This window comes from Pimephales promelas, chromosome 5 (genome assembly GCF_988280905.1).
Source record: "Pimephales promelas chromosome 5, fPimPro1.hap1.1, whole genome shotgun sequence".
NCBI lineage: Eukaryota > Metazoa > Chordata > Actinopteri > Cypriniformes > Leuciscidae > Pimephales > Pimephales promelas.
In genome coordinates, this window is record NC_142773.1 from 17,071,120 (window position 1) to 17,085,293 (window position 14,174).

Sequence of the window (14,174 nt, forward strand, 5' to 3'; positions counted from 1 at the left end):
CTGCATTTCTCACCATCAAAAGGCAGCAGATGCATAAATACACTTACTTTGTTTTTGTTTACTCCATGTAGTTTTGAGAGCTGAAGTGTATATTTTTATTTTCTCAGACGCATCAAGGTGAGTTCTCACACTCTCTCACACACTCACGCACACCCACACACACATATACACACTGTAATATGCTATTATACTCCATATAACTGCATGTAAAAGCCAGAAACTAAGCTTTTTTTTTTGCACAGGCCTGTCTAAAGGGTTAATGGTTCCACCTGGTTATCAACAGTAAAAATTACAAATTTTACCTCTTCCCAACAGGGAAAACCATCAACAATCAAAAATGCATGATTTTATGGTGTCATGGCTTTGCAATCAAAAAATGTGGTTATAATGGAAGTCAATGGGGCAAAAACAGCCACGAACAGTAAATGAGGGAGAAAAAGTTAAAATCTGATGCTACACAAAAACTAACAATGCATCAAAACCAATGTTGTTTCTAATCTTTGACATGTCCAAGACTGTGATAAAAGGTGAAAAAAAATCCAGTCCACAATCATATTTTATATTGAAAATAAGTCATTTTCTGTGTTTTTTTTCCCAAATCAGTGACATCATTTATGAATTTGGCAATTAAAGAGTTAAAATCCTGAATTTTTTTTAAACATTTAGTAGTTTTGATCAGGACTGAGGTCGGTTAATAGATTTATGCAAAAAAATTTGAAAAAAATATTTATCTGATACATTTTTACAGCAGTTTAAAGTAGTGGCTTTTTTCAGCCACGAACATAACGAAAGGGTAGTGAATTTGCCCAGAGTGTACTGTTGAGTTTTTGAAAAATTTCAAAGCATTTTCCCAAAATATGTGTCAAAATAAGATTTGTCACCAAAAATCATTCCATTTGCTGAAACAAAGAAAAAGTTACGGCCAAATTAAGACTAAAAAATACCCCTTAGTGGCTGAAAAAAGCCACAACAGCACATAAGGGTTAAGACCATGATCTAGAAATAGAGAGAGGAAGACATAGACACATTGGACACAGAGAGAGAGCAGAGAATCTGACACTGTGATCTTTCTACTCATCTGTACTAAATATATCAATGTAAGAGAAACTTTTCTGCCCACATTTGAAAAAAATTAATTCCATCATTGATTGATGAATGATACTGAGAAAATGCCATTCATACTTGGAGAAGATGATAACACAGCTGCACTAGCTGCTACAGTAATGTGTTAGCCATCCACAATGTCAGAGACAGTTGACAACACTCTAGAGAAACCCGCTTTATTTATTCATTTATTAAGATGGATTGTATTTATTTATTTGCTACATATGACATGATCTATACATATATGTTTTGTCTGTTTGTTTGTTTGTTTGTTTCATATACAATATGTTAATGCGTTGGCAAAATTGTGAATGAGTGAGAGAGAAAGTTCAGTGAATGAGTGAGTGAGTGAGTGAGTGAGGAGTGAGGATTTGACTTGGCTTTTAATTATTGTTCCAAAAGACATAAACCTTGTACAGTGTTCTAGGTATTGGTTATTAGAGGAGAAAATGCGAAAAAACCCAAAAGTGCAAAACAAATTACAGCAAATTACCAAAACAATGGCATATCAAAAAACCAAATTTTATATAAGATTGGAAAGGAAGCTATGGTTTGAATGCTAATTGGCATCTGGCTTTTCAGACTGCAAACTGAACAGCTCTGTACGTTATGCTATGTTACGTGTGACACACACATTGTGTAGGAGGAGGAATTATTTCTGTGTGTAACTCTTTTGTCATCATTCATCCCTCGCTGTACATAAATTAGGGATCATATCCCTCGCTGACTTACATGCGCTGTAACAGTTGATCAAAAACACACAATAGGTACCATGCTTCACTTCCTCCTCAGATCCTTCCTAATCACCAGCGTTAGCAAGCAGTGGGTAACATATTAAAGTCAATCTCTTTTTGGCGTTTGGTTAATTGAGTCTTTCATGTATTGAATTATGGATGATTCTCCTGAGCAGGTTTGATTATCAGCCCCTCTAGAAGCTCAAATTGCTCATTGTGTTAAATCACAAGCAACAACCCTCTCAGCATCAGATCTAGTCACAAGCAGTGCGGTACTCTAATTACTGTTTACTGACAAACGTCACAGTTCAACTCCTGTACCTGATCGATTACCTGTTCAACACACAAAAAGATATCTTAGTATGTTCAGAGTACTAGTCACTGCATACTGTGCAGTGTATACTAAATACTGCTTATTGCTCAAAAGTTTGGGAGAGGTAAAGTCTATTCTGCTCACTAAAGCTGCATATATTTTATAAATACAAAAAAAAACTTGATTTAAAATAACTGTTTTTATTTTAATATATTATAAAATCTAATTTTATTCCTGTGATCAAAGCTGAATTTATCATCATTACTCCATTTTCAGTCACACGATCCTTCAGAAATCATTCGAATATGATGATTGCAGATGCAAACCGATCCCTACATTTTAAATGATGTGTATTATTAAAAATAATATGCAAAAATAAACATTTCTACATTCAACACTAATATGCTACATTATTGTCACATAACCTATACATCTGACACAATACCTTTTTACATGCATGTTTAATTCTGTGTGTGGCATCCAGTTGTAGGTTTAAAAAATACAATTAATTTGCATTTCAAGTCCAGTTTAGTATAAAAATGTCTTTATTTTTGACAGTAAATTAAAATGAGTTAGAAATAAGAAAAAAAAAATAGGTGATGGTACTTTTTGTGGTTGTATACTGAATAATTGGTTTAATTTAGTCATAATTATAGGTCTTACCATATATATCTTGTCACAATATATCGCAATACAAAAATGCAACTGGTCCCACTTTTGAGTACACTTGTGCCCAAGAGCATAAACGGTTGTCCATCTTCTGGTATATATATATATATATATATATATATATATATATAACCACAAAAAAAAAAAACAAAAAAAAAACGTTCACTGTGGTGAATTATATGTTCTTTCATTGGGCACTATTAGACACTAATGTGGGTGGATTAGTCCACCATACCTCTCTCCCCTCGGGCTGGACACGGCCCACAGCTTCACCTCCACTAATCAGAACCTCTCATCATCACGGGCACGGCAGTGTAGTTTCCAGGGAACTGGGTCAAACTGGCTCCGCTCCAACATTCACCACTCCCGGGTCTCCTTAGAAGCACTGCTGACTGGGCTCAAGCTTAAATCTATAGAAAAATAAATGCAGACCGATCGTTTACTCAGATGCCAAAACCCTGCCAAGCATATTCATCATTTCCCCATGCCTTTTTACCCTAAATACCTATATACTAAGAACAGATTTTTTCTTTGTTAATCTGTAATCAAAATCTGACTCTTATTATTCCTGGTTGTATTGTTCAAAATTCATTGAGGCATGTCAATCAAAAGAAAATGTAATATTTTGGTTCCGTTCTGGGTTAACTTTCTTTCCTGAGGTCACTTTTTGTTAGGTTACCTTTATTTTATTTTATTTTTATTTTAATATTATTGTTACTCCAATTGTTATTTTTATGTAATGGGTCAGATTACAATTTCTTGTGTATTAGTCATATTTATAATAATTATTATATAATAAAATGTAATAAAAGCAAAAAAGAAAAAACTTAATAGAAAGTAAATATTTTACAGGTAGTACCATACACGTTTCAAATTTTATTTTTATTTTTGGGGTCAGATTGTTATCCAGCAAGGATACATTAAATTGATAAAAAAATAAAGACTTAAAATGTTACAAAAGTGTTATTTTCAAATACATTTTTTTTTTTTACTTCCTATTAATCAAAGAATCCTTAGATTTGTTTTCTTCCATTTCTTATTATTATCAACAACATTGATGCTAATGATAAAATATGTTTCTTGAGCAGTAAATAGAGTGATATCTGAAGGATCATGTGGCACTGAAGACTGGAGTAATGATGCTGAAAGTTCAGCTTTGCATCACATGAATAAACTAAACTATATCGTACACTATTTTGAAAAGCATTTTAAAATACAAAGAATACTTTTTTATATAATAATAATTTAATAATTTATAATATAATAATAATTTATAATATCATTTTTTTTTTCTGTTTATATATATATATATATATATGAATGAATCTTCATTCCATGATGTTTTCCGGCGGTGTTTCAGGAGAGCAATAGTCCAGTTCACTACAGTGGGTGTCCCATTCCAGACTGGCGTCAGGTCTAAATGCAATTATGCAGTGTACATCAGTGGTTTTCAATCCTGTTTTTTTTTTTTCATGTCTCTCTTTTCTGAGACACTCAGTTCAGTTCATGAAGCTCTCTCGTTCACTGCGCAGTCCACTTACGGTCGAATGGAACGCATCTCAAATGAGCTGATGATCTAAATCAGGTGTGTTAAGGGGGAAACACAAAATGTGCAGAGTGTTGCACAAGATTAACTTGGCCTGCATGTTTATTCTCAATAAAAATGATGTTTCACTGAGACTTGCGTTGTTTTACTTTGACGTTAATGGGTGACTGCAAATCAAATGTAATGTATGTTTAGAAATAAGCAAAGGTTAAATTTGGACCTTTCTGCCAAGGAAAAATCTGGCAAATTCTGATCTGAAACAGGGTCAGACCATGAGGAATATATATATATCACTGTTTGTTGTACTATATGTCCAAGAGCTGTAGGGATTTAGCTTCCTGGAATAAATGAATCATCTAAATGAAGGGAGTTTTGGCAGAGTGAGGATAATTGCCTGTTCCCACACATTAATCTACACTTAATCTAGGCTAATCTCAAGCCAGAGGCCTTTATACTGGAGCTGCTCACATGATTCACAAATCTCTTGTACATACATTAAATAAAGGACTGAGAGATAGGATCCAGTTGGAGCCTATAGAAAAATTATTAGTTGGATTGCATAGATGGAATAGAATAATAGAGATTTGTTTACATCTTTAAACCTATAAGTATGAGCTATTATAGTTGATGCATACCTTAGTAAATGTCACATGCCTGTCCTGTATTGTGTTGCACATGGGTGTTTTGTCATTTTAGGCCATGTGCTCTCGTCATTGTCTGATCCCTCCCCCTCGTTACCTGATTAGCGTTTGAGTTCTCCCACCTTTCCCCTCTTGATTTGTTCCCTTTTTAAGTCTCCTCTTGTTTGCAGTCTTTGTCGGATCGTTGTCTTGTCTAATGTCTCCCGTTACCTGTGATGTTACATGTTCAGGTTTTGTTGCGTTTCATTTGTATTCTTAGTGTTTTTCGCCCCTTGTGGGTTTTTGCTTTGTGTTTGTTTTGTTTTTGTAATAAATTATAATTTTTCTGCACTTGAGTCCTCACTCCCCTTTTTTGTAACCGCGCCGTGACAAGTGAACTAACACAGTCTCATCCCAAAAAGTCATATAACTGACGTTTTGGGACGTCTTTTGACCATATGTCAATATCCGCCTTTTTAGGGCCCCTTAAACGTCGGTAGATGGCGATCCCGGGCCGTCATACAACTGACGCTTTACCTTTAACATCAGTTAGGTGACGGGTTAGGGTTTAGGGTTAGGTTTAGGTCTGGGGTATAGAGTTAGGATCCCATAACCTCATCTACCGACGTTTAAGGGGGCCCTAAAAAGGCGAATATTGACGTATGGTCAAAAGACGTCCCAAAACGTCAGTTATATGACGTCTTGGGATGAGACCGGGTTGAGTAAACCTGTAACTGTTATAAAACAATCTGTCAATTAAACTTATATGTTTTTTAAATGGATTTTTCGCTTTGCTGAATATGATCACATTAACTAGCTACAAGCAAAATGCTTCCTTGTCTTTCTTAATTTCATGTATCCCTTCCTATTATGATCCCTCTGTGTTCCACTCATCTCATCAAGCCGTTTTCACAGAGATCCCATTTAAATCTTGCCTTTGATCTGCAGGTCCTTCACTCTGTTTTTATGTGATCTCTTAAGACCCCTTTATTTAAAAAAAAAAATCTATACTGATCTCTATTTGAATTCTGTGTGTTTATCTTAAATATCCCTTTAAGAATTTAAATGGATATTCACCCAAAAATGTAAATTTGTAAAAGTCATCATTTACTCACCCACATGTTGGTCCACACCTGTATGACTTGATTTCTTTTGTGGAACACAAAAGAAAATTATTTGTAAAGTGTCTTTTTTTTTTCATTCCATACAATAAAAGTCATTGGGTCTACTAGAAAAGGTTTTCATGTTTGAATATTTTTTTCCCCCCATAAATTCATATATTTAATATTGGTTAGGGTTAGGATTAGGTTAGCATAGAACTACGGTAGTTCTAGCATAGAACTACGGTTTCGGGAAACACAGACTTGTTGAACTATTCTGATAACGACGGAACTTGTGAATATACGCCTTATTCACGGCAGCGCCATCTTTGATTTTTAATGAGAATGAAGGCGAGGCTGTGAGGGATAGACTTGCATCTCTTCAATGGGCTGTACTGTTATTCAATGTGTTTTCAGATTATTCTGCTAATGAAAGAAATGTCAGTTGACAAAAAACTCCCGACAATGTAAGCTGTGGAAATTTGTAAGTAATCTAGCAGCTTTATTCAGCTTTTTACAGCGGATACCATTGGAAACACGGTAAGTCTATCCCTCACAGCCTCACTTTCATACCTGTCATGGCGCTGCTCTGAATAAGGTCTATAGTTGGCTAATGATGCTTTTGGGAAACACACCGCCGTCTAGTTCCTGTCTCTATGAAGCCCCTCCTTCTGAAAACGGAATGTGCTCCGATTGGTCGGCTGGATCAGTGTGTTGCGATTGGTCAACCTCTTTGAACGTGTTTGGGTAATGTCAAAACCCCTTGCCATGACCGTGATTTTCAACACACGAGTAACGCAAGTCAACCAGGCCTCTCCCCTTTATTTTGCGTGTGTCTTGGGGAGGAATTATTTAAATGAAGAATATTGTGACGTGCACGTTCTCTGAAGAAAACTCAAGACTACAATAGAGGAGTTTCGGGGAGTTCAGAAACAGTGTGCACTGATACAGAGAATAACTCCTTTGGAGTGGCTCTGTGTTTTGCAACTTTGCAGACACACTAAAGTTAGTTGAAAATGTCAAAAAGCATTATAGGCCTTCTTTAAATTTAACAGGCACAATATGTGAGTCCATCATATAATGAACACATCTGTAATGTGTCTCTGTTTGCTTTGAGTTTGAGCATTGCCAGATCCTTGCAAATATTGAGATGTGCCCCCTGCTTCTGCAGATATATGACGTGTGCTCGATATTTATGGGATCGCTCTCCCTTTCTCTTGCCCCTCTCATTCCTAGCGGGTAAACGTCTGTGAGCCCTGTGCTTTACTTTTCCGCCCCCCTCTCACTTCAGCTGCTATCTGTCTGCTCCACAGACACAGGAGAAATGTGTGCCGTTGAAAAGTCTTTAAACCTGTTAGAAGCAAAACATATGGGTGGGATGATAATAACATCTGTACAAGTGAAGTTAATTTAATTCTCAAAATAAATGTAAAATATAAGTTTTTCTAACATACAGTTACTGCTACCATTTCATCCAGTGTTGCGGTTCACCCTGTTTGTCTTTTGTATTTGTAGTTTTGAATTTATTATATAGTACTGTTTTTTTTTTATATTTATTGTTTATGTTATATATTTTACATTCTAGCGAGGTCGTGTCAAAGTATATTTAGATTAGAATTAACTCTAAAAAAATCAGTGAAAACAGTAATTTTGTGAAATATTTTTTACAATTTTAAAATATTTGAATATCTTTAATATCTTTTTGAATTTTAAAAAAATGTAATTTATTTCTGTGATGCAAAGCTGAATTTTCTCCAGTCTTCAGTGTCACATGATCAGAAATCATTCTAATATGATGATTTGATGCTCAAGAAACGTTTATTATTATAATCAATGTTGAAAACAGTTGTGCTGCTTAATATCTCTGTGGAAACCGTGATACATTTTTCAGGATTGTTGGATGAATAGAAAGTTCAACATTAATTTGAAATATAAATCTTTTGGAACATAATAAAGGTCTTTACTGACACTTTTGATCAAATTAATGCATCCTTGCTGAGTAAAAGTATTCATTTATATAAAATATAAAAATCTCACAACCCCAAACTTTTGGACGTGGGATAAAGAGGATTTTAAATAGTAAATTATTATTTTAGTACCATTAATAATAACACTGTTATTAGATTTTTAATAACACTGGAGTTGGATGGTGAGTGTAAAAATGTCCTTTGTGCTTTCATGTGAATAACATGACACTAAGCAGGACATGTAGTTGATGGCCACGCATGTCAGTTAGATTTATATCATCTATATTCTTCATCTTCATTGATATATCTTCTTCATTTCTTTTTTCGTGTCCCCAGACGCCAGGTCCTGCACAGCAGGGGAGTTCCAGTGTCGTAACCGTAAATGTTTAGCGCCGGTCTATGTGTGTGACGGTGACGACGACTGTGGAGACGGCAGCGATGAGGAGAAGTGCTCTCCGCCCACCTGTGGGCCGCACGAGTTTCGCTGCAACAGCTCCGAGTGTGTTCCTCAGCCTTGGACCTGCGACGGAGACCCCGACTGCTCTGACGGGTCTGACGAGTGGGCGGTGCGATGCGGGGCTGGGTCCGGTCGACCGGTTCCTCCACCCGCCCGGAGACTGCAATGCAGTGCTGGAGAGTTTCGTTGCGGCAGTGGGGAGTGTGTGAGACTGACCTGGAGGTGCGACAGGGACCCTGACTGCAAGGACAAGTCGGATGAGGTGGACTGCCGTGAGTGTGCACCATCACTTCTCACTGTACAACATAGTAGCTCCCTTAATTTGACAATAATTTGGCAGTTTGTCAACTTGTGTTTTAGTTGGGATTCATTTTAGCAAATCGATTGGTACAGACAGGGAATTGGTTCATTCAAATATGTAGTTGTGCATCGCAGTTGACGCATTTTTCACCTACTGAACTTGTTGGATGCGGCATTGATATACAAAAAAAAAACAACAAAAAAAACACTTGGCATCACCACCACATTTATGGAAGAATATCAGCAGCAGTTCTCCTTATAAGGGCCACACGACCCCAACAATGTTTCTGAAGGGCACGTCACACTGACATGCTCCGATGGGAATTCAATTTCCTCAGATATTGTAAGGTTTCACCAAAGATGGAAAGCGACAGTTCTAGGCAGATCATTTTTTCTGACTCTCTGCCATTTATTATTAATTCCACCCACACAAAGACAATTCTTATTGTGGAAGCCATTATTGCCACGTGAGTCAAAGCATTTGGTGGGAAGATGGACTTTAATCCAGTTCGAAAGTGATGGAAGGCAGCACACACATTTTCATGCACGTTTGCAGTATGTCAGCCAAGTGTTTGTGCATTTGTGTAGAGTACAGTATGTTTCTGAGCTTACAGTGCATTTAATACATAGAAAGCCCCCTAAAACATCCTAAGGTTAAATGCTGTTCAAGGGTGATGCTCGAGGATGTACAGTAGCAACTACCCAGCACAACCAATTTTTTTACAAATTTGTAAAAAAGGATTTGGCATACAACTACAGAGGAGGCATGTATAGTAGCCTTTGATATTACGCAGTTTGGGTAAATAAAATGTAATTTTTTTATTCAAATAATGGGATATTTGAAAAACCTAAGTTTCTCACGCATCAGGCAAGTGTGATTGAGCTTCTGCTTACCATAAATTGAATCTGTTCATCATACAACATAATTGCGTCTCATCAGAAGGCTTGGATTAAACCACTTGATTCATATGGTTTTCTAAATATCTTTGAAGATGAAATAAGTCTTATGGGTTTAGAAGAATAGCCCTTGAAATAACCCTTCACTAAATTCCATAATTAATGTTTTCAAATAATAATTCAGTTTCTACCGAGACATCAGATATTAGGCTAATAAAATATTTGCTTAGTTATCACTAAAGTTGGCTAACTTGTTGACATGAACCAGGACCTTTGTAGTAACCTTCATAGAAATCAAAAACCAAATATAGTTTATAACCAAATTTATATACATAGTATATAAAACAATGTTTTTTTTTTTTTGCCAAACATATGTTGCATAAACAGTCATTCACATATTTTTTTGATAAACCAATGAATTGTTTTGTTTTTTCTTTTGGATATTTTATTTTTTCTTTGGATTTTATGTATACTGATTTAGCGTTCACAAACCAAAAGGTTGTGATTAATCATAGCAAATGAAGTATGGCATATACAGAAACAGCTGCATCACATTAATTTCTGAGACTTAAACAAGTGAGTTGGACAAGTCACATCTGAAGCCATTTTAAAAAGCTGATACATGTAAATCTGAATTTCTAAATTAATGCATTTCTACTGCCTGGCACTAGTTATTGCACAATTTATTTTCATGCCAGCAATGACTTTGATGTGCATCAGAAATCAGATTTGTCAAAATTCTGTCACATCATCTCCGCATCACATCATTCCCTCAAAGCTTGGAAAATTCACATGTCACATCTCCGCTGTCGTGCTCGTTCCCCAGGCACCTCTGACAGAATAGAGCCTCCACAAGGTGTTCGTTATCTAACATAGCAGAAGAGCGTCTTTGGTAAACAAACAAGATCCCAGGAGTGTAAACCGACCTCAAGATCCCAAGAGTCATTGGAGAGAGACAAGGTGCCCAGGAGAGGCCCTGTTTTTAATTACGAGGCATTTTCATTCTCTGAGGTTGACTTCATGGGCCGGATAAGTTCACAGAGTGCTTGTTTTAAACCTGCCTCCTCTTTCTTCATTCCCACTGTCAAGTAACATCCAGGTCAATTACGATGTCACTTTGCCCAGGCCGGAGGGAAAACGGGCATGCAGAGGTTGCTAGGCAACTTGAGCACATGTCCTTGAGCATCTTGAAGCCCTTGAAACATAGGAAGGGTACATCTACCACAGACGCCTCTATAATCACATTAATCCCTTGTTCTTATGCAGTTTCAGGGGGCTTTACTCTGAACTTCATAATGGACAATATTGTTTGTGTTCTCAGATGTGTTTGCATAATTAAGCCTCTCTAATTCAAAAGCAGCTCTCCAGAAACACTCACTAAAGAGGTACAATTTAGTATTAGATCACGATTATGTTTTTAAAGGTTTTCTTGGACTTTGAAAGTGCCTTTAAACTGTCATGACCACCATGCAAACATTTAAATCAGGCCGGATTTGTCTCAAATCTAACTGCAAACAGCTTCATGTTGCCAATTGAAAATGTTCTGTGGAGTGTTGTGCCTGTGTGTTTGGGCTTCATATAAATGTACTCACACACACACACACACGTTGGGTTTCCATGATTTATGGGGACTTTCTATAGACATAATGATTTAATACTGTACAAAACTGTCTGTATGTTCTATCCCTCAACCAACCCTAACATGACAGTACCAGGAGTCGTTCAGTTGAATCATCTTAACTCCACAACAACTACATTTATCCAACCGTTCAGAAACGTTCAGTTGCATTCTAAAAGTATCTCAACCAGTGTCTGACTCCTGTTCGAACATACAAGGCTGTCTCTTTCTGGCATTTTGGCTGCGTGCGATTCTACAGTTTTGTTGTGGCCAAAGCTCAAGCTGTAAAGGCTCCGCCCTCTTCTGGAAAGGGGTCCGGGAGCAGCAGCTCATTTGCATTTAAAGGGGCACACTTACAATACAATTTTTTTTATTGCTCACCCCCAAATAGGGGGGACACATTCTGGGGAGCGACTTATATTACATCTTGTATTAGGTCCCCTTTAAACCCACTCTTAAAAACAAACCTATCTCAGAAAACTTTCTGAATTTTTTTACATATTCAAAAACATAAAGTATTTAGTATGATTTTTAAGCTGTTTTCCATTTTTGGGGACCAAAAATGTCCCCCAGAAGATCAAACATTTCTGGTGTTACTATCCTTGAGGGCAAATGTCCCCATTCCTGAATCACTGGTTGATATATCAATATACTGTAGATGTGTAAGAATTAGTGAACTATCAGTATTTTGTGAAAAGACTTTAAATGATGATTCTGGAGGTTTTCAGAGGGAGAAGTGTGACTATGATGTGACATGCATGTACTTTAAAGAGCACCTATTATGGCATTTAAAATGTTCCTAATATTGTTCTGGGAGTCCCCAACAACAGTTTTACATGAATGCAATGACAAAAAATATGCATTATAAATATGCATTTATTTTTACCTGATTTGCTCACCGACTCGCAAATGATTCGTACAACGACTCATTTTTCCAAACCACTCCTTTGCGTGACGCTAATCGGATGATTGGTCAGATGACCCAGTCAGTTATTGCTTGTTAGCATAACGCATGATAAACATATTGATAAAGCACTGCAGTACAACAAGACGCTCTATTCTTTATGACAACTCCAATGACAGCGACAAACATTCCACATTTTTATTTAAAAAAAAATGACATTGGGGACCTAGAGACTGCGTTGAGCGTAACTTGATGCCACAAAACCCATAAAAGCAACAATTATTAATAATACTTACAGGTTGTGATTCGGAGGAGGAAGCTGATCCATATACACTGTGGGGGTACTGAGCCCTCCTTCAGGAACAACCGGCTTGCTAATCCACATTTGAATTCGTTTATGTTTTTGAGTGATTCCTCATTAAAATGATGAGAACACAATCGGGCTATACTGTTGTGGTATCGTTGCAAATATGAACTCTAACCACCGATTCTTCACATGCTCAAGTGGCTGAACTGTGTTTGCATTGTAGAACAGAGCATCTTCTCGACATGATGCTATTCAGCTGAAGTATTTGAATGTATTCTAGACTTCAAGTTTACTTCAAGTTTTAACTGGGCGCGGCCAATATGCTCATGTTTCGTATCTACTGCACTACGAAACAGCTAATGACTCGTTTGAAAAACAATTCATTTCATAGACTCAGAGTCGACTCTCACTTTTGAAAGACAATACGGTGCACTTTCAGATATAAATCTTTGCAGGATGTTTTCATTCCCTTAGAGCTATATTCCACACCTCATGAACAGTCATTTTCAAAAATCCATAGTATTAAATATAAAATGGATTGGATGTGTATATAAAATGTTTTATAAATTTTTTATTGAGTCACAGACTACATTTGTATTCATAAGGGTGTTACCAATTATGGAGCTCCAATGCATGTCCCCTAAAGATAAAACCTCATGAAGGTGTGTTTGGAGTCTTTGTGTCAGCGTTTGGCTGATGTTTGTGCTCATCTGCAGCTCTGCTCACATGCCGACCTGATGAGTTCCAGTGCGGAGACGGATCCTGCATCCACGGCATTAAACAATGCAACAAAATACACGACTGCCTGGACAAAAGCGATGAGGCTGGCTGTGTCAATGGTACGTCTTGCTGTGTGTGTCCTTTCCAAAGATTTTTGTGCTGCTTATTCAGCTAGCTGAAATGTTTCCCAGAGTTCAAATTGGTTCCGCCCTTTAATACGACACCCTTCAAAGTTTAATGAGTTCAGACCTGTCTCCCCATAGTAGAAGCGTGTCCTGCTCAAAGAGGGCTGTGTCTAAGCGGTAATACGCTTTCATGTGTGGAAATAAATTGGCCAATCCTTTTGATAATGGCTTTTATTCAGAAGACGTGCAGAGACTTCACCTAAATGACCCATGTCTGTTAAAACGCTAGTCTATATCTGTGCACTGAGGATTTCTGAGTTTTTTGTTATGCTAATGTGAGAAGAAATTAAACAAAATTGAAATCAACTTAACAAATTACCTGCCATCTGTAAGCATCTGTTGTCTTTTTTCCTCCCATCATGCTATAGCCACAAAGTGTGAAGGACCTCTGAAGTTCCTCTGCAGGAATGGGGAATGCATTGATGGCAGCAAGGTGTGTGACAACGTGAAGGACTGCAAGGATCGGTCGGACGAACCCAAGAAGGAGTGCAGTAAGATTTTTTTTTTGTTGTTGTTGTTGACTTGCAGAGCAAAGAATTGTAAAATGAATGTGGATTTGTGGGTTTGGTTCAGATTATTTGGTCTTGAAAGAATTTGATTAAAAATATTTGAGTTCATACTGAAACCTTCATACTGACTTTTGATTGTAGATCTGAGACACTTTTTAAGTTTTACAATCGTTCTTAAGGTTTGTGTGTCAAGTGTTGAGGGCTATATCCAACATTCTAAAATT

At 36.9% G+C, this 14,174-nt stretch overlaps 1 protein-coding gene across 2 annotated transcripts in view; it reads left to right on the plus strand.

The window, feature by feature from the left end:
• LOC120471406 (low-density lipoprotein receptor-related protein 8) overlaps positions 1-14,174 on the plus strand; it is an 89,026-nt gene that overhangs the window by 51,006 nt on the left and 23,846 nt on the right. For both annotated transcript variants that reach the window (XM_039661219.2, XM_039661220.2), the window contains exons 5-7: positions 8,390-8,782; positions 13,253-13,375; positions 13,810-13,932. In XM_039661219.2, coding sequence (XP_039517153.1) covers positions 8,390-8,782; positions 13,253-13,375; positions 13,810-13,932 — 639 coding nt within the window. The remainder of the gene's footprint in view (positions 1-8,389; positions 8,783-13,252; positions 13,376-13,809; positions 13,933-14,174) is intronic.